Source organism: Chiloscyllium punctatum, chromosome 15 (genome assembly GCF_047496795.1).
Source record: "Chiloscyllium punctatum isolate Juve2018m chromosome 15, sChiPun1.3, whole genome shotgun sequence".
NCBI classification, from domain to species: domain Eukaryota; kingdom Metazoa; phylum Chordata; class Chondrichthyes; order Orectolobiformes; family Hemiscylliidae; genus Chiloscyllium; species Chiloscyllium punctatum.
The window spans coordinates 94,633,185-94,654,312 of NC_092753.1; the positions used below are offsets into that span (position 1 = coordinate 94,633,185).

At 43.5% G+C, this 21,128-nt stretch overlaps 1 protein-coding gene across 2 annotated transcripts in view; it reads left to right on the forward strand.

Moving 5' to 3' along the window:
* Window positions 1–20,750, forward strand: part of LOC140486513 (SAM domain-containing protein SAMSN-1-like) — a 167,231-nt gene extending 146,481 nt beyond the window's left edge. The window contains exons 11-14 of one of the 2 annotated variants that reach the window (XM_072585766.1): window positions 11,628–11,782; window positions 12,753–12,959; window positions 14,827–14,971; window positions 17,823–20,750. In XM_072585766.1, coding sequence (XP_072441867.1) covers window positions 11,628–11,782; window positions 12,753–12,959; window positions 14,827–14,971; window positions 17,823–18,022 — 707 coding nt within the window. In that variant the 3' untranslated portion in view covers window positions 18,023–20,750. The remainder of the gene's footprint in view (window positions 1–11,627; window positions 11,783–12,752; window positions 12,960–14,826; window positions 14,972–17,822) is intronic. The other variant, XM_072585767.1, reaches the window with a different exon arrangement.
* Window positions 20,751–21,128: the final 378 nt, after the last annotated feature.

The following is a 21,128-nucleotide window of genomic DNA, read 5'->3' on the forward strand; positions in this document are numbered from 1 at the left end:
AAGTCAACATGGATTTACTAAGGGGAGGTCATGCCTGACAAACCTGTTGGTATTCTTTGAAGAGGTGACAAGTAGGTTAGACCAGGGAAACCCAGTGGATGTGGTCTATCTAGACTTCCAAAAGGCCTTTGATAAGGTGCCACACAGGAGGCTGCTGAGCAAGGTGAGGGCCCATGGTGTTCGAGGTGAGCTACTGGGATGGATTGAGAATTGGCTGTCTGACAGAAGGCAGAGAGTTGGGATAAAAGGTTCTTTTTCAGAATGGCAGCCGGTGACGAGCGGTGTCCCGCAGGGTTCAGTGTTGGGGCCACAGCTGTTCGCATTATATATTAATGATCTGGATGAAGGGACTGGGGGTATTCTAGCGAAGGTTGCCGATGATACAAAGATAGGTGGACAGGCAGGTAGTACTGAGGAAGTGGGGAGGCTGCAGAAGGATCTAGACAGTTTGGGAGAGTGGTCCAGGAAATGGCTGATGGAATTCAACGTGAACAAATGCGAGGTCTTGCACTTTGGCAAAAAGAATAAAAGCATGGACTACTTTCTAAACGGTGAGAAAATTCGTAAAGCCAAAGTACAAAGGGATCTGGGAGTGCTAGTCGAGGATTCTCTAAAGGTCAACATGCAGGTTGAGTCTGTGATTAAGAAAGCGAATGCAATGTTGTCACTTATCTCAAGAGGGTTGGAATATAAAAACACCGTTGTGCTACTGAGACATTTGGAGTACTGTGTCCAGTTTTGGTCCCCACACCTCAGGAAGGACATACTGGCACTGGAACGTGTCCAGCGGAGATTCACACGGATGATCCCTGGAATGGTAGGTCTAACATATGAGGAACGGCTGAGAATCCTGAGATTGTATTCATTGGAGTTTAGGAGATTAAGGGGAGACTTAATAGAGACGTACAAGATAATACATGGCTTGGAAAGGGTGGATGCTAGGAAATTGTTTCCGTTAGGTGAGGAGACTAGGGCCCGTGGACACAGCCTTAGAATTAGAGGGGGTCAATTCAGAACAGAAATGCGGAGACATTTCTTCAGCCAGAGAGTGGTGGGCCTGTGGAATTCATTGCCGCAGAGTGCAGTGGAGGCCGGGACACTAAATGTCTTCAAGGCAGAGATTGATAGATTCTTGTTGTCTCGGAGAATTAAGGGCTACGGGGAGAATGCGGGTAAGTGGAGTTGAAGTGCCCATCAGTCATGATTGAATGGCGGAGTGGACTCGATGGGCCGAATGGCCTTACTTCCACTCCTATGTCTTATGGTCTTATGGTCTTACAGCTGGTCGTGTCGTTTCGTGGCTAGTTGGTGTTCATGGATACGGATCATTAGCTGTCTTCCTGTTTGTCCTATGTAGTGTTTTGTGCAGTCCTTGCAAGGACAAACAGGAAGACAGCTAACAATCCATTTCCATGAACACCAACTAGCCATGAAACAACATGACCAGCTATCCTTAGTAGCCACACATGCAGATGACAGGCAACATGAGTTTGACTGGGACAAAACACTACTATTATAGGACAAGCCAAACAGAGAACAGCCAGGGAATTCCTAGAGGCATGGCACTCATCCACAGATTCTATCAACAAACACATTGACCTGGACCCAATATACCGGCCACTGCAGCGGACAGCTGGAACTGACAACTGGAAGTGGCAGATACAAACCAGTATAAATGCCGGAGGAAACAGCACAGAAGCGCTTCACAGGAGGCTCCCAAGCACTGAGGATGTCACCTAGACAGGAGACGAAACGCCTGCAAGACAAATTCCCAGCTCGGCGAACCGAATCAACGTTAAAGTCTCAGCTTTAAACACATTAGAGATGTGAGAGCTTTGTCGAAGCTGGAAGAAAGAACCAAAGGCAAGGTCTATTTCAGGGCAAAAGACAGATCAACTTAAATGAGAAAGGTGCAAGATGAAAAGGGTGGTGAAACCATTCCCACTTGTAAAAGATACAGGAGCAAAAGGGCATAGAATTAAACTGACGGGGGAACAAAGCAAGGATGATGTGAGAAAAAAAACATTTTCACACAGTGGGATGGTTAGGATTTGGGATTTCCACTGCCTGAAAATGTGGGAGAGGCAGGTTTAACCGAGGCATTCAAAAGGGCCATTGGATGCTTTTTTAAATAACAACGGTGTGCAGGATTATGGGAAATGACACTAGGTTATACAACCAGACGAGACAGTAGAGCCAGTGCAGGCAAGATGACCTGGATAGCCCCTTTCTACACCAGAACAATTCAGTCTTCTGTGATTTGGAAAACAAGAAACAAATGATAAAAACAGAATCACTATTAGGAAATGGTTTGGAGATGCCGGTGTTGGACTGGGGTGTACAAAGTTAAAAATCACACAGCACCAGGTTATAGTCCAACAGGTTTATTTGGAAGCACTAGCTTTCAGAGCGCTGCTCCTTCATCAGGTGGTTGTCAGGTGGTGATGAAGACATCCACCTGATGAAGGAGCAGCGCTCCGAAAGCTAGTGCTTCCAAATAAACCTGTTGGACTATAACCTGGTGTTGTGTGATTTTCAACATTATTAGGAAAGATTGTTCAAGAGATGCAAGCAGTAGTTATGGTCCTAAATTGATTTAAAGAAAGGGATAAGCTTGTTCTGGTCATTACACATAACTGGATCTCACCCGCCAAAAGATGTCAAATGACTTTGGGTCTGATCTTAGTGATGGTTCGCGATGTGGCCTAAGATTTTGCTTCAACATACCTTGACTTCAGCCATGAGACTCCCATTTCTCACATTATTCCTTCAGATATGAAAATTATAAATCACAGAGTCATACAGTGCAGGAGGAGGCCATTTGGCCCATTGTAACTGGGCTAGTCCTTTGAAAGAGCTGTCCAATTAGTTTCACTCTCTCTTTCCCCATAATGCTACATGTTTTTTATATCTATCAGGTTTTCATTCATTTTTATGTTGTAAGTTCCTATTAAAACTTGTTCCTCTCCTTTTTCATACTGGGCATTCCAGACCATATTAACTAAACACCATTTTCATCACTCCTTTTAGTCCTTTATATTCCATGATGGATAAGCCCAATAGATATTGGGAAATGATGGTCGAGTGGTATTATTTAGAGATCGAGTTATCTCATAGTATCCATACAGTGTGGAAATAGGCCATTTGGCTCAACAAGTCCACACCAAAAGGTGACCCAGCCCAGATCTATTTCCCTACCCTATTTTTCTATATTTACCCCTGACAAAGGCACCTGACCTACACATCCCTGAACAGTATAGGCAATTTAGCATTGGGCCAGCATGGTGGCTCAGTGGTTACCACTGCTACCTCACAACACCTGGGACCTGGGTTCGATTCCCACTTTGGGTGGCTGGCTGTGTGGAGTTTGTACATTCTCCCTGTATTTGCGTGCGTTTGCTCCGGTTTCCTCCCACAATCCATTGGCCATGTTAAATTGCCCATAGTGTTCAGGGATGTGTAGGTTAGGTGCACTAGTCAGGGGTAAATGTTGGATAATTTGGTAGGGCATTGGTTTGGTGGGTCACTCTTCAGAGGGTTGGTGTGGACTTGTTGGGCTGAAGGGCCTGTTTCCATACTGTAGGGATTTGATGATTCTCTATGATCCAAGCCCCTCATAACACCAGTATTTTCAGGAATGGAATTGATCCAATAACGCAAGCATTTGGTGGCGCAGTAGCACAGTGGTTAGCACTGCTGCCTCACAGTACCAGGGATCTGGGTACAATTCCCACCTCAGGTAACTGTCTGTGTGGAGTTTGCACATTCTCCCCATATCTGCATGGGTTTCCTCTGGGTGCTCCAGTTTCCTCCCACAGTCCAAAGATGTGTTGGTTAGGTGAATTGGCTATGCTAAATTGCCCATAGTGTAGGGGAATGGGTCTGGGTGGATTGCTCTTTGGAGGGTCAGTGTAGACTTGCTAGGCTGAAGGGCCTGTTTCCACACTGTAAGTAATCTAATCATTTTTAAAATAAATTTACAACCATCTTCTCCCAATATCCCTCAATCTCACCTAATCTTCACATCCATCAGTCCCACCACTCCAAGTCCTCTCTGTGTCACTTACTCCCACCTATCCACCTGCTGCTCATATCCCTCAATTCCACCTACCCAACTTCAGCCCTCAATCTCATCCATGTACCACCTTCCATATATATCCCTCGAACCCACCTATCCATGTCCTTTCTGTATCCTTCAATCCTACCCACCCACCTTCTCGTCATATCCCTCAATCCCACCTACACACTTCCTCCCCATCCCCTCAATCCAACCCACCCACCATCTCCCTGCAAACTTCAATGTCTTCTCTCTCTGTTTAATGATATCCAAATTGCCTTGAGCCCAATTAATTCCATCTGCTCCAATATCTCTTCCTGCCATTCATTCTTCAACTCCATTATCCTTTGGATGAAAAATCATCCCCCAGATTTTTTTAATGTCTTCCTAGTTTCTGAGTCATTACCCTAGTAAGAATGGATGCTGGTCATGTTCCATGGTTTGTATTTCTGACACTTCACCAACTTGACCAGCTTCCCATCAGTATCAGTTCCCATCATAACCATGAAAACTTCAGTCGTGTTTCCCAATATCTCTTGATTTCCTTAGTCCTTGCTTATAATTTAAGAATGATGGCTGTTGAACTTTTCATAAGTGCTGCAGAGTAACATATGGTATAAGTACTGAAAAACAAAACATTTTTGACCACCGTGAGTGAAGAAGTACGCTGGGCTTAATCTACCTCAGCTGATTCAGGTGATAAAACAATCTCAAGCAAAGACTGTTTGAGCTCGGATAATGTGGTTACCTGTCTGTCACAAAAACAACCACCCACGCTTTCTTATCAGTGGCTCGATGTTATAGGTGCTGATGAGCTGTTAATTTATTCCATTTTCCCTTCGCTCGAAAGGGTACAGTTCGGTTCATCTGAGATGTTATCATTTTGCCTTGTGGAGACAAACTTATTCTGAGTAGACCACTGAGTTCACCAGTTTCCAAATCTCCCCTCCCCTCACCCCATCCCCCAGGTCCTACTGTCTGACTTAGATCTGGCCTCCTGACCTGACTTGCCTGTCCATCTTCCTCCCCACCTATCCACTCCACCCTTCCCACTGACCTATCACCATCACCTCCTACCCTTGCCCACCAATCACCTACCTTTCCCCTAACCCCACCCCCTCATTCCCCCATTTATCTTTCAGCGCCCTTCCCCCTCCCAGAAGGGTCCTGCCAGAAATGTTGACTGTTTTGTTCCTGTCGGACCTGCAGTGCTTTTTCTAGCATCATATTTTATCAACTCCAGTATCATCCCTCAAGCGACTTTGATAATGGACCCCTCCATTATTTTTTCCTCAAGGCTTTTGGTTGCCATATTTCCAAAATTGCAATAATGATTGTACTTTCATTGTCCTTCATTTGACTGTAAACTGCTTTCAGATGTCTGTCTTGAAAGTCACTGTAACAATACAAGTCTTTAAAGGATGCTTAACATAGGTCCACACACTGGCTGTTCTCTGAAGGTCTATTGGGAGTAACATACTGAACTTTGCATTCCGGTTACTCCGACCAAAGTGAATCACCTCACACTTGTCCGCATTAAACTCCATTTGCCACCTCTCAGCCCAGCTCTGCAGCTTATCTATGTTTCTCTGTAACTTACAACATCCTTCATCACTATCCACAACTCCACCGACCTTAGTGTCGTCTGCAAATGTACTAACCCACCCTTCTACGCCTTCATCCAGGTCGTTTATAGAAATGACGAACAGCAGTGGACCCAACACCGACCCTTGCGGTACACCACTAGTAACTGGACTCCAGGACGAACATTTCCTATCAACCACCACCCTCTGGCTTCTTTCAGCAAGCCAATTACTGATCCAGACAAGAGGTGGTGCTGAGCTGCTTTCTTGAACCACTGCTGTCCATGTGCTGTAGGCAGACCTTCAATGCCCCTCAAGAGGGAATTCCAGGTTTTTGACCCAGTGACAGTGAAGGAATGGCCGATATAAATATATTTTCAAGGAAGTAGCCCTAGAAATTGTGGATGCATTGCTGGTCATCTTCCAAGATTCTATAGACTCTATAGAAAAGTTCCTGTAGATTGGAGGTAGCTAATGTAAACGTCAATGTTTAAGAGGAAGAGAGAAAATTGGGAATTATAGATCAATCAGCCTATTGTTGGTGGTGGGAAAAGTGCTGGAGTCCATAGTAAAAGAATTAATAACTGAGCATTTTGGAATTAGTGGCTGGGTTGGACAGAGTCAGCATGGATTTATGAAACACAGGAACATAGAGGGTAGGAGCAGGAGGAGGCCATTTGGCCCTTCAAGCCTTCTCCATCATTCACCCCAGTCATGGCTGATTGTCCAATTCAATAGCCTCATCCTGCTTTCTCCCCATAACCTTTGATCCCATTCACCCCAGGTGCTTTATCTGGCCGCTTTTTGAATACATTCAAGGTTTTGGCATCAACTACTTCCTGTGATAATGAATCTCACAGGCCCATCACTCTTTGGGTGAAGAAACGTCTCCTCATTTCTGTCCTAAATGGCCCACCCCAAATCCTCAGACTGTGACCCCCGGTTCAGGACACACCCACCATCGGGAACATCCTTGCTGCATCTACCCTCTCCAGTCCTGTTAGAATGTTATAAATCTCTATGAGATTCCTCCCCGTCCCTCCCTCACCCATCTGAACTCCAGCGAAAACAATCCTAACCTAGTCAATCTCTCTTCATAATTCATCCCTGGAAACTGCCTGGCAAACAGGGAAAGGAAAATAATGCTTGACCAATCTACTGGAATTCTTTAAGGATGTAACTAGTAGAGTTGATGATAAGGAACCAATGGGTGTGATTTCTTTGGACTATGAGAAGGCTTTTGACAAAGTCCCAAATAAGAGATTATTGTGTAAAATTAAAGTGCATGGTTTTAGGGTAGTGTATTGTGATGGATAAAGAACTGGTTGTGTTATGGACCAGGCCAGACCCCCCTCAAAACATACTAAGTCCCTAGTTTTTCTAGTTGTTTTAGGCAGATGTAAGGTGGGTATTCCAGGAGGGATGCAGCTGATCAAACCACTTGGCTTCAAGTAAAACAGAATTTATTTACTCACCACAGAATGAAACACAAACAAAACAAAACAGAAGGTGGAATAACAACTATTTGAAAATTCAACCGACACGATCCCCACAACTTAACAAAGGAGCTGTTCCAATTTCCTGCAACATCCCCATAAATGCTCTCCTTGGCAAAAAAAAGTAAAATCAGCACAGGTCCTTACAGGAGAGATGTCAGAGAGAGTGTGTGAGAGAGAGAGAGGATCAGCCAGGGATCATCTGCTGAAGCATGGAACCTCTTTTCACTACAGCTGTTTCTCCAGGTCCTCAGCTAAAACGAAACCAAATTAGAAAAATCCCTGAAACTGGGAGAACTGGCCACTCCCCTTTCATTGTAAAACTGTTCTCTTAAAAAAAAACTAAAGCCCTTTTCCCTGATTGTTGATATAGACAGTATCCGGTAGCCATGTTGGCACCTCTGCCTTTTACAACCCCTTTCGAACAAAACCAAGGACACCATACTCTTGTTAAAGGAGTATCATCATCACAGTTGGCAGACAAGAAATAAAGAGCAGGGAAAAATGGGTCTTTTCTAAACAGCAGTGACTATTGGGTAGAGCTGGGTCTTATTAGGGCCCCAGCTCTTCGCAATACATGTTAATGATTTAGATGAGGAAACTAAATGTAATATCTCCACATTTCATGAGTGGGACTGTGAGTTGTAAGGAGGATGATTTGGACAGGAGGATGGAGTGGGCAAATAAGCAGTAATTGCAGAATGATGTGGATAAGTATGAGGTTATCCACTTTGGTAGCAAAAACAGGAAGTTAGATTATTATCTGCGTGACTATAAAACAGAGGGGAAACTGCAATGTGACCTGAGTGCTCTTGTATACCAGTTGCTGAGAGTAAGCATTGCAGGTGCAGCAGGCAGGGGGTGACAAAGACAAATGGTATCTTGTCTTTCATAGCGAGAGAATCCGAGTACAGGAGCAGAGATGTGTTGCTGCAATTACACATGGGCTTGGTGAGACCACACCCCGGAGTATTGTATGTAGTTTTGGTCTCCTTAGGTGAGAAAGAATGTTCTGGCGATTGAGGGAGTGCAGCAAAGGTTTACCAGACTGACTCCTGGGATAGCAGAACTGATGTTTGAAGAGAGACTGGATCAATTAGGATTGTGTCTGCTGAAGTTCAGAAGAATGAGGGGGAATCTCATAGAAATCTATAAAATTGTAACAGGACTAGACAGGGTAGATGCAAGAATGATGTTCCCATTGACAGGGAGCTCAGAACTGGGGGACACAGTTGAAGGATACAGACAAATCATTTTGGACTGAACAGAAACGTCTTCACCCAGAGAGTGGTGAGCCTGTGGATTTTACTTTAACAGGAAGCAGTCAGGGCCAAAGCATTGTATGATTTCAAGAAGGGGTTAGATGTAGCACTTGGGGCGAAAGGGATCATAGGACATTATTCAGGATATTATTAAGCTGTGGAGGGTTCAGAAGAGATTTACAAGGTGGGAATGGAGGGTTTGCATTATAATGAGAGACTGGAAAGGCTGGGACTTTTCTCACTGAAGTGTAAGAGGTTGAGAGGTGACCTTATAAAATAATGAGGAGTCTAGATAAGGTGAATAGGATGTGTCTTTTCCCTTGGGTGGGGGGTTTCAAGACTAAAAAACATATTGTTAAGGTGTCAGGAGAAAGATTTAAAAGGACATGAGTGGCAGTTTTTTTACACAGAGAGCGGTTCATATGTGGAATGAACTTCAAGAGGAAGTGATAGATGCCGTTACAGTTACAATGTTTAAAATACATTTAGATAAGTACATGAATAGGAAAATTTGGAGGGATATGGGCCAAGAGCAGGCAAGTTGGACAATTTTCCGTTGGGATTATGATCAGCACGGACTGTTGGACTGATGGGTTTGTTACTATGACATGGTGGTAAGGTGAAAACAGGCTATTGAGCTGAATGATCAGACGTGGTCATATTGGTTAACAATAATGCAGTTGATATAATCTGCTTGTAAACAGGAATTTCAAACCCAATAGTCTAGAACAGCTGATATGACAATGGGATATTGCGTACAACAGTGGGTACATTTAGCTTTAAGACGTAGAGCTAGACAAACATTTGGAAATTGGAGGGAGAGTGAAATTGTGGTAATGTTAGTGAGCTGGTTGTACAAAGCCCAGGGTAATGGTCTAATGGTATGGCGGCCAGTCCCACGACAGCACCTGGTGGGATTTAAATTTAATTAGTAAACTCAGGACCCAAAATCAGGCCATGAAATTGTTGTCATTGTTCAAAACAAGAGTCAATTTGAGTTTGGTCTGTTTAGTTCTTTCTTCACAGCTGCTGCAAGACCTGGCACTTTCCATTTTTAATTGAAACCATTGTCAGTTGTTGAAGCCTATCTGTTTCGCCCATGTCCTTTAGTGAAGGAAATCTGCCATCCTTACCTGGTCTGACTGACATGAGACTCCAGGCCTGCAGCAATGTGGTTGATTCTTAACCACACGTTGAGATGGCCCAGCAAGTCATTCTGTTCAGGGGTAATTAGGGATGGGAAGCAAATGTTGCCCTGACCATGTCCTGAAGAATAAATAATTTAATATTTGCTTTCCCCACTCACTCAACTCAGGTCCCAGTCCAGAAATCACTTGATTTTTAAATTCTCACCCCTACTTACAAACCCTTATAGACTGACAGGTGAAACAGTGTTTAGCACTGCTGCCTCACAGCACCAGAGACCCGGGTTCAATTCCCATCTCAGGCAACTGACTGTGTGGAGTTTGCACATTCTCCCCGTGTCTGCGTGGGTTTCCTCCGGGTGCTCCGGTTTCCTCCCACAGTCCAAAAATGTGCAGGTTAGGTGAATTGGCCATGCTAAATTGCCCGTAGTGTTAGGTGAAGGGATAAATGTAGGAGAATGGGTCTGGGTGGGTGGTGGGTCGGTGTGGACTTGTTGGGCCGAAGGGCCTGTTTCCACACTGTAACTAATCTAAAGCCCTCTTTCAATATGAGATTCTTCACATGGTTTTTTCTCGTTCCGTATCTTTTTCGAAAAAAACCCCAAAAACAGAAATTGCTGGAGAAGCCGTGTGAGCCTGTGGAGAGAGAAACAGAGTTAAGGCTTTGAGTCATCGAGTCATAGAGATGTGCAGCACAGAAACAGACCCTTTGATCCAACACGTTCATGCTGACCAGGTACCCTAATTTAATCTAGTCCCATTTGTCAGCATTTGGCCCATATCCCTCTAAACCCTTCCTATTCATATACCCATCCAGATGTCTTTTAAATGTTGTAATTGTACCAGCCCCCATCACTTCCTCTGGCAGCTCATTTCATACACATACCACCCTCTGCATGAAAACATTACCCATTAGGTCTCTCTTATATCTTTCCCCTCTCACCCTAAACCTATGCCCTCTAGTTCTGAATTCCCCACCCCAGGAAAAAGACCTTGTCTACTCATCCTATCCATGTCACCCCCTCAGACACCAACGTTCCAGGGAAAATAGCCCCAGCCAATTCAGCCTCTCCCTATAGCTCAAGCCCTCTAGTTCTGGCAACATCTTTGTAAACCTTTTCTGAGCCATTTCAAGTTTGTGAGTTTTGAGAAGTTTTGTAGCTCAGGTTGAGGTTCTGGATGTAGGTCTGCTAGCTGAGCTGAAAGGTTCGTTTTCAGACATTTCATCACCATACTAGGTAACATAACCATACTAGGCTCTTCAGTGAGCCTCCAAATGGAGCACTGGTGGTGTAGCCCACTTCCTATTTATATGCTTGTTTCGTTAGGTTGGTAATGTCATGTCCTGTGGTGACATCATGTCCTATGGTGACGTCATCTCCGGTTCTTTTTCTCAGGGGGTGGTAAATGGGATCCAAGTCAATGTGTTTGTTGATCGAGTTCCAGTTGGAATGCCAGGCCTCTAGAAATTCTTGTGCATGTCTCTGTTTGGCTTGTCCTAGGATGGATGTGTTGGCCCAGTTGAAGTGGTGTCCTTCCTCATCCATATGTAAGGATACTAGTGAGAGAGGGTCATATCGTTTTGTGGCTAGTTGATGTTCATGCATCCTGGTGGCTAGTTTTCTACCTGTTTGTCCAATGTAGTGTTTGTTACAGTTCTTGCAAGGTATTTTGTAGATGACATTAATTTTGCTTGTTGTGTGCAGATGACTAATGTAGTGACCAATAAAGGAAAGCATATCAAACACCTTCTTCACTATCCTATCTACCTATGACTCAATATTTAAGGAACTATGAACCTACACTCCAAGGTCCCTTTGTTCAGCAACTGTGATGGGCTGAAGGGTCTTTTCTGTGCTGTGTGACTCTATGATTCAGTGACATAAAGTTTATAAGTCCTGTTCTGATTTTCCTTACCAAAATGCAGCCCCTCACTTTTATCTAAATTAATCTCCATTTGCCACTCCTTGGTCCACCTGCCCATCTGATCAAGGTCCCACTGTACACTGAGGTAACCTTTTTTTTGCTGTCAACTTGTGGACCGATCTGCCTTGAGCAGTCCTGATGCTTCCTTATTTCTTAAGCAGGCGGCATTGCAAGTGGCTCAGACGCAGCAAGTAACCGGGACAGCTTCAGGTTGGACGAGGAGGTTCCCTACACAGGCCCATTCTGTGGTCGAGCAAAAGTGCACACTGACTTCACCCCGAGTCCCTATGACACTGACTCCCTCAAGCTGACGGTAAGAATGCACTGACTTATTTGGGTTGGGGCATCTGAGACTTGCCCCAGTCAGAAGGTTGTAGGTTCAAATCCCACTCAGGAATGCAATCCAGGATACTGCGGGATAATTTTCTCCCAGAGGCTGATGTGGTTTTGGAAGTCTCTGTTTCAGAAGGAAGGGTCATTGCATATTTTTATGGCATAGTTTGACAGTTCCTTATTAGGCCAGGGAATCAAAGGTCATTCAGGTTAGATGGGAATGCAGAATGTGAATCATAAACGGATTAGCCACAATCTTATTGAATCATTATTTTTAAAGACAGAACTGGCACAAGAAGTCAAATGGTCTATGTTTTTCGCTAATGTGCATATTTATATGTAGTATTGTTACTCCTCACTGGAGGAGCACATTAGAAATCAAGCCTGTCCATTGCTGGGGTTAACGTAAAAGTTGAAAATTTTATAAAGTAGCAGAATTCTCCAATTTTCCAGTCTTTTCAGCTTGGATTGACAAGAATCATCAACCAACTTGCAGTACTGAACAAGGATTCGTTACAAATAAATAGGCTAGCTACAGGTTAACAATTATGAACAATTGTTATAGACCAAACCAAACCCCTCAAAATATATCAAGAGGATAGTCTAGACCCTAACTTTTTCTTATTTTAAAGGTAAGTGTAAGGTGTTGCATTCCTGACGCAATTCAGTTGGTCAAACTACCTGTCTTGCAGCAAAACACACTTTATTCGCATGCTATAGTTAAAAGACAACAAAAGATAGAAGAAATTGGAATAACAACTCTGTTGGAAAACTTAGAATAATAGATTATTAACTATTACTAGTTAACTGTTCAAATATAGTAACACTGTGAGTGTTAACCACCCAGTACCCATTATGCCCTTGAGTTAAAGTCAACCCTTCTCCTCGTCTCCGGTTCATTCGAGTTCAAAGGGCAAAGGTTAAGTAATGCCAACCTTGTTTTTTTTCAGAAAGGCAACATTATTGATATAATTAACAAGCCAACCATGGGCACTTGGACAGGAATGTTGAATGGCAAAGTGGGAAACTTCAAGTTCATTTATGTGGATATCCTGCCCGATGAAGAAGCTGTGCCCAAGAAACTAAAGACGGAGAGGAGGAGCAGACAACCAGTTCCTGATTCCTTACAGGAGCTGCTGGAAAGTTTCCACCTGGAGGTTCGTATGGCGTGCTGCCTTCCTTGTTTCTTCCTCATTTCCCCCTCTCTTCATTATCTTGGCTCCTGGTTGGACACACAAAGTCTCCTTGGTATCTTTCCCATTCTTCAATTATGGGTCTTGATCATAGAATCGAATCGCTACATTGCAGCCCATCGAGTCTGAACTGACTGTCTGAAGAGCATCCCACCCAGACCCCCACACTATCCCCATGACCCTGTATTTCCCATGGTTAACCATCTTCACGTGCATGTCCCCAGTCACGATGGGCAATTTAGCATGGCCAAACCATCTAAACTACACATAGTTGGACTGTGGGAGGAAACTGTGGAGCACCTGGAAGAAACCCACACAGACAAGAGTTTTCTCTTGGTGTTTTTTTCTCCCAGACTGGAAAATTGCATGTAAGAGAATCTATTTTTCTGAACCTGCCTTTTTCCAACGGTGTATTTATAGGATGTTACTATATGTCTTGACATCCCAAGTGCACATCTAAGTACTTCTTTGATGTTATGAGGGTTTCTGCCTCTCTCACCCTTACAAGGTATGAGTTCCAGATTCCCATCACCTTCTGGGGGAAAAAGGTTTTCCTCACATCTTCTCTAGATCTTCTGCCCCTAATATTCAACCTATGCCCCTGGTCTTTGAGCCCTCCTGTCTGTGCTGTTCCTAGTTTTATATAAACCTCCAGTGATGCTCAGCACAAGCTGTAAGAGCAGCATCTCATCTTCTGCTTAGGGACCCTTCAGCCTTCAAGACTCAATCTCATGTTCAATAGTTTTAGGGCCTAACCACCTTCTCCCATATCCTTTCTCCAACCCCAAAACCAAGGCATTGACATTGTCCATGCTATTTTCATCACAGCCATACCCACTGTCCCCATTGTTTCCCTATCTATGGGATATGGGCATTGCTGGCAAAGCCACTTATCACCCCAGATGGACAGTTGAGAGTCAACCATATTGCTCATGCAGCATTGCCCTCTGAGAAGGGCACTGCTTGTCACTGGCCACTTGGGTGTTTCCTTTCCTCCTGGTGGTGGGAAATGAATAAAGATTCGTCCACCTGTTGTCTCTCACTGTGTCTCGCACCTCTACACATACGACATGGATGCTGGGAAAAAATATAAGCACTACTGCAGTTAGGCGGTGGTGTGGGGGTAAAAGAAAAAAATGAAAAAAAAAACCATATTACTGTTGGTCTGGAGTCACACATGGGTCAGACCAGATTTGGCTGGGCAACTTCCTTCCCTGAAGGTCGTAACTCAGCCAGGTGGGTTCTGACAATCGATTATGGATTCATAGTAACCATTAGTGGGAGGCACGGTGGCACAGTGGTTAGCACTGCTGCCTCACAGCGCCTGAGACCTGGGTTCAATTCCCGCCTCAGGCGACTGACTGTGTGGAGTTTGCACGTTCTCCCCGTGTCTGCGTGGGTTTCCTCTGGGTGCTCCGGTTTCCTCCCACAGTCCAAAGATGTGCAGGTCAGGTGAATTGGCCATGCTAAATTGCCTGTAGTGTTATATAAGGGGTAAATGTAGGGGTATGGGTGGGTTGCCCTTCGGCAGGTCGGTGTCGCTGTAATGTAACCTAATCTAATCTAATTAGACTCTGAATTCCACATTTGTTTCCCTCCATTCAGTTCAAATGGAGGTCATAGTAGGATTCGAATTCAGGTTCCCAGACCATTACATAAATAGCTGGATAAATAATTCCAGTGATAGTTCCACTGAACCATTGAATCCCTCTGATTGAAGCAATGGTCAAAGAACTAGGTTTGAAGAAGCTTTACATGACAGACACTGCTGGCTTCCTTGCCCCATTCCATATGTAACGGTTCTGGCTTGCATATTCTTTGGTCTGTGTAGGATCTCTATTCCACATTCCTTCTCAATGGCTACCAGAGTCTGGATGACTTCAAGGATCTCAAGGAGAGTCACTTGATTGAGCTGAACATCACAGATGCAGAAAAGAGGGCGATACTTCTGACTGCCGCTCAACAGGATTACGATGGTAAGGATGACATTACATTCTTGCTTCATGTTATGACCTCATCAGTCTCTGTACATGAAGGTGATTAAATCCCTAATTCACCTGCAGCAGTTTGATCATCACTCCATCTCAGATCCAAGTTGTTTGCCAAGTCCACTGTCTCAACATTTCTTTTGTCTCAACATGTTAGTATTATGTAGTTTCTCTTCTGTCCTCTCTCCCATGCTAAATGTGAAGGATATTCATAGTGAGCAAATATACAAGGTGGAGAAAGGTGTGGAAGGGGTAGGCAGTTTTGGAGTGAAGGCTTTAACCTGCAGCTGGGTGATTAATGTGATAAACATAAGAAATAAGAGAAGGCATGGGTCATTTGGTCCCTTAAGGTCGATCTGCCAATCAATAAGGTCATCTGCTCACTCTCCCAGAATCATTCTGGGATACAAAGTTGACGACCAGTGTCTTTACTCCATTCCAAACCATGTCATTGATTCAGAGAGTCATACAGCATCGAAACAGACACTTTGCTCCAACCAGTCCATGCTGACCATAATCCCAAATTAAACTAGTCCCACCTGCTTGCACTTGGCCTATATCCTTCCAAACACTTCTTATTCATGTACTTATCCAAATGTTTTTTAAATGTTGTAACTGCACCCACATCCACCACTTCCTCTGAAAGTTCATTCCACTCTCTGTGTAAAAAATTCTTTTATAAATCTTCCTCCTCTCACCTTTAAACATGCCTCTTAGTTTTGAAACCCCCATCCTAGGGAAAAGACACCTACCATTCACCTTATCTATGCCCCTCATGATTTTATAAACCTCTATAAGGTCACCACTCAACCTCCTACACTCCAATGAAAAACGTCCCAGCCTCTCCTTACAACTCAAACCCTCCATTCTCAGTAACATCCTGGTAAATCCCTTCTGAACCCTCTCCAGTTCAATAATATCTTTCCTAGAACGGGGGGATACAGTACTCCAGAAGAGGCCTCACCAACGTCCCATAAACCTTAAAACTCCTGAATCATCTCTCCTTTGGCTCCACCAACATGAAGTGTGAGAATCTCCCAGACTGAATGTGACTCAGATCAAAGCCACCTGATCATCCTTTGCCCTTCACTTACTTACACTAGCCCATGGGGCAAAATTTCTGACAATGCTTCGGCCACACCCGTAGAAACATTGGAGAAAAATATTTTCAAGAAGGAGTTAGATGTAGCTGTCAGTGCTGAAAGTATCAAAGGGTATGGAACAAAAATGGAAAAATGATACTAAGGTGGAAGAACAGCCATAGAAACAGAAAAAGGAGCAGGAGTAGACCATTTGGCCCATCGAGCTTGCTCCCCCATTCCATATGATCATGGCTGATCATCCAACTCAATCCCCCGTTCCTGCTTTCTTCATCCAGATAGTAATTGGAATTCTTCGCCAAAGTAAACAATCAAGGCCAAAATGTTGGATGTTTTCAAAAATGAATTGGGAATAGATTTTAGGACTAAAGGACTCAGATGACATGGGGAGAAAGAGGACTGAGTTGGATCATTAGCCATGGTCCTGTTGAATGATGGTGTAGTTTTGAAGGGCTGAGTGGACTACTCCTGCTCTTATTCTCCAAATTTCCAAGCTTTCATCCTCCCTTTCCTCTCCAAAGTCATTGAACATGTTGTTGCCTCCCTAGTGCTTGTGCAACTTTCCTGGAACTCCATATTTGAATCAATTCTATTAGATTTCTATCCCTGCTACAGCGACTAAATGAGCTTGTTTTTTTTTCTTTTAACACATTCATGGGACATGGCCAGTATTTATTACCCATCCCTAGCTGCCCCTTGAGAAGGTTGTGGTGAGCTTCCTTCTTGAACAGCTACAGTCCACCTGCTGTGGGTTGACTCACAATGCCCTAAGGGAGGGAATTCCAGGATTTTGACACACTGAATGAACGGCAATATGTTTCCAAGCCAGGATGGTGAGCAGTTTGTAGGGGAACTAGTAGGTGGTGGAGTTTCTGCTTCACTTGTCCTTCTAGATGGAAGCAGTCATGGGTTTGGAAGTGCTGTCTGAAAATCTTTGGTGAATTTCTGTGGTGCATTTTGTAGATAGAATACACTGCTGCTACTGAGCATCAGTGGTAGAGGGAGTGAATGTTTGTGGATGTAGTGCCAATCAAGTGAGCTGCTTTGTCCTGGACGGTATCAAGCTTCTTGAGTGTTGTTGGAGCTGCATCCATCCAGGGCAAGTATTCCATCACACTCCTGACTTGTGCCTTCCAGATGGTGAACAAGTTTTGGAGAGTTAGGAGGTAAGTTAGTTGCTGCAGGATTCCTAACCTCTGACCTGCTCCTGTATTCATTATATTTATATGGTGAGCCCAATTGAGTTTCTAGTTAACAGTAATCCCCAGGATTTTGATTGTGGGCGATTCAGTGGTTACACAATTGAATGACAATGGACACTGGTTAGATTGTCTTATTTAAATCTAAAATGATATAGGCAGAGGATGACTAGGTGGGTTTGAGGAACGTAGTGGGAAGGTCAGACAGAGTGGTCAGAGCAAGGAAACTCAGTCATTATAACAGCAACTTCACAGATATTTTTCAAACAACCTCTTCAGACATGTCATGATGTATTTCTGGAGCTGGTGCTTCTTGAACTCAGGGCTTCCAGAGGTAGGTACATTGCCACTGCACCACAAGAGCTTTTAACACCAGCTTCATATGTTGATTTCCATCTAAGATTTTGCAAAGAACAAGCATATGGGATATGAAACTTCCAACCAGCTGTTTCATGGCTTCTCGATTATCTGTTTTTATTTAATGGTGAACTGATCATGGCAGATAAACAGAATGATACGTTTACCCTTCTTGTTTTTCAGTCTTGAGTGAACAGGAAGAGGAAAGTGATGTTGTAACTGAGAACCAGCCCTCTGACCTCAAACTCGATCAAGCACACTTGAAGGAATGTCCGCGAGATTCCGGATGTTATGCTACCTCTGAAATCTCAGACAATGGGAAAGAAGACTTGGATCTGGAGAGTTTGCCCGAAATGGTTGAAGGTGCTTCCCTTGCTGACTGATCGCAGAGGGAAGAAGCACATTGTACAGTTTTGAGTCAGACAGTGGGAGTCAATGAATACTGGAGAGTGTTTTCTTTCTAGGTGCATTAATATTGAGCAGAATTCCCTTTATTTGACCTGAATTTACAAGAGAAAGCAAAGAGCACAGTTTAGGATTCACCCTATGCTCTCCCAGATAAAAACTATGGCGATTGGCAAATTATCTTAACTCGATGAGCTGAATTGTTTCAGAAACTCTGGGAAGCTCTATCTCAGGGTTCCACTGAACTGGTTGTGGCCGAATTTAGTGGGAGCGGTTAATTAATAGTTTAGCTCCATGTCTGATGTCCAAGCAGAAAATAGAGGCACAATACTGATGGTGGGACCAGCAACCAATTATTCACGCCAACACTATCGATTGGAGCCATCTGCAAGTGAAGAGTGTGGATTTGAACGAGGAATGCTTCGAAGATTAATGGTTTGGTCCTTCAGCATGACCACTGTCAAACCCAGGTTTGATTCCAATCTCGGGCGACTGTCTGTGTGGATATTGCACATTCTCCCAGTGTCTGCGTGAGTTTTCTCTGGGTCCTCCAATTTTCTCCCACGGTCCAAAGACGTGCAGGTTAGCTGAATTGGCCATGCTAAATTGCCCATAGTGTTTAAGGATGTATAGGTTAGGTGCATTAGTCAGGGGTGAATGTCAAGTAAGAGGATAGGGGAGTGGGTCTGGGTGGGTTATTCTTCGGAGGGTCAGTGTGGACTTGTTGGGCTGAATGGCCTATTTCCACACTGCAGGGATCCTATGAATCTATGAATACTCTGACTGTCCAGCCAAAGCCCCCAGCCCTTCCACTGTCCTCATGAACCATAGACAGAGTGGGGAACCTATAAAGGCACCAGGAAATTTCAGTCCCATTGAACTGTGTCACTGATTAGCTCAATAATTACTCTCTTCTGACGTTTCACCACTGCTGAGTCACTTTGCTGAAGACTCCTCTGTGAAAATCATAAGGAGGGGGGATCAAGTCAGGAAGCTGTTCCCAATGATTGCTCCCTCTAAATTTCCTGGCTCCTGCAGACTACTCTAAGTTAATCCACAGGGCGAGGATAGACCAACCCAATAAGCCTCCCTGTGTTTTTTTTACAGCATTGCATTTGACCTTGTTTCATTTTGTTTATTGGTGCTTCAAGAGAGACTGGGATGAGTACATAAGGAAGAACAATTTGCAGGAGCATGGGAAGAAAGTGGGACTAGTTGTTTGGCTCTGTCAAATAATCAGTATAGCATGGATGGGCCAAGTGGCTTCCTTCTGTTCTGTTTTATTCTGTGATTTCCTGGGATCACTACTCCACTGGAGCGGATGAAGCCATGATCCACTGCAAGGATCATCTGAACAAAACCAGAATGGAGGCGTCTCGATAAGCGGCAATTTGGGAAAACCAGTTGATCTGGTGACAGAAGCTGTACAGCCAGTGGGTACGGTGAGTTTGAGCTCTACAGGGGTGAAAACCAAGGGGAGCCAGATATTGTCACCCATTTTGGTTCTTTACACCATGCCCCAAAGATCGGACAGAAAATCTCAGCATCTCCAGCTTCTCAATTTCCCAAATTGCTGGCTCATATCCGATTTCTTCTTTTCCCCGGCCAGGGAGAAACATGCCCAGGGGGGAAACCATTTTGTTAAACCTTTTCTATTTGATTGAAGCACCATGAGACAAAAAATAAGTTACTCCAGAGACTTGTTTGTAAGCGATGAAAATAAGGTCACCAGCCCAGATCGGTTGCATTCTTAGAAGACTTCACCAAAGTTACTGACAAATTATCAGTGAAAAGTCAGGAGAAATTTACCTTGCAAAGAATGTGAACGCATTCAAGAGAGAATTAGCCAAGTATCTGGTGAGAAAAAGGATTGCGTGAGGGTTAAAGTAGAGAAGATAAGTGATTGTGAGTGGAAGTGGAAAAGGAAAGGTTTTTTCAGGTTTGATTGCCCTCTTACTGGTTGCATATATTCACGTGGAATCTTATAGTGAAAATAACATGAAATGTCATTAGGTAACATTAAATGTCATTCTCATATTTTTCAGAATGCACAGTTCATATCGTGGTGTACATGATCTCTTCAAATCTCTTTTGCACATTTGTGAAGGCACAGGGACTTTTGGCATATGCACATAAATGTGCACACATACAGACACCTACAAACACATGAACATACATGTAAACCCACACAAACACACACAAACATATTGGCATTACAGCGCAGACATGGTCACTTAAATACATAATTAAAAGCACGTGACCACTGCTGTTCTCTACGTTTTAATGATAAATACAAATGAAAGCATTTTGGTGTAGCTAGCTCAGTTAGATAAATGACTTTTAACTGTGTCGGAAAAACCCTCTTTGCTCCCTCCTTCCGTTGCCACACAGTTTCCATGATGATCACTTGCATGTTTTGCATCAGACCATGTCTTAAGCTTATTTTATTTGCAAATATTTATTAGAATTTTGTATTTTATCCAATTAGCTTCGACATGATTGTTCTCTGAAATTCCTTTCTTTATGACATCTCTGTATTAATTGTTCCCTCATGCTGTTGTGTTCCGTACTTCAGATCTTTAATTCATTTGCTGGAAATTATTTCATGTTCTTTACGTGTGGCTCAGTGAATAAGTTATACGATGTTTAAAACATTTGTAGAATGTTACTTTTGCATATTTGACTAATAAAACTATTGTAAAAACAGTCATCTTGTTCTGAGAAACTAATGTGTCTTTTTGACTATGTTAAATTTGATTCCGATTGGAGGACCATTCACAATAACGTTTATCCTTGTTCAAGGGGAATGGTTGGTTTATCTCTCAGGAACATAACGATTACAGGCTATTCGGCACTTTGAAATTCTTACAACCTTTGATTGAATCATAGCTACTATGTACCTCATGTCTCTTTCCTTGCCCTGGTTCTGACTGAAGCATGCAGTCGTTTCATTTCTGTAAACATCAGCATTCTCTCTGGGCACTCTTGAACAAGACCTTCCATAATTTGAAAGAATCACAGTAAGTGAACCAATTTCTTCAAGATAGAAAGACTGTTGTCGATCCTTTTTCCGACGCGCATACA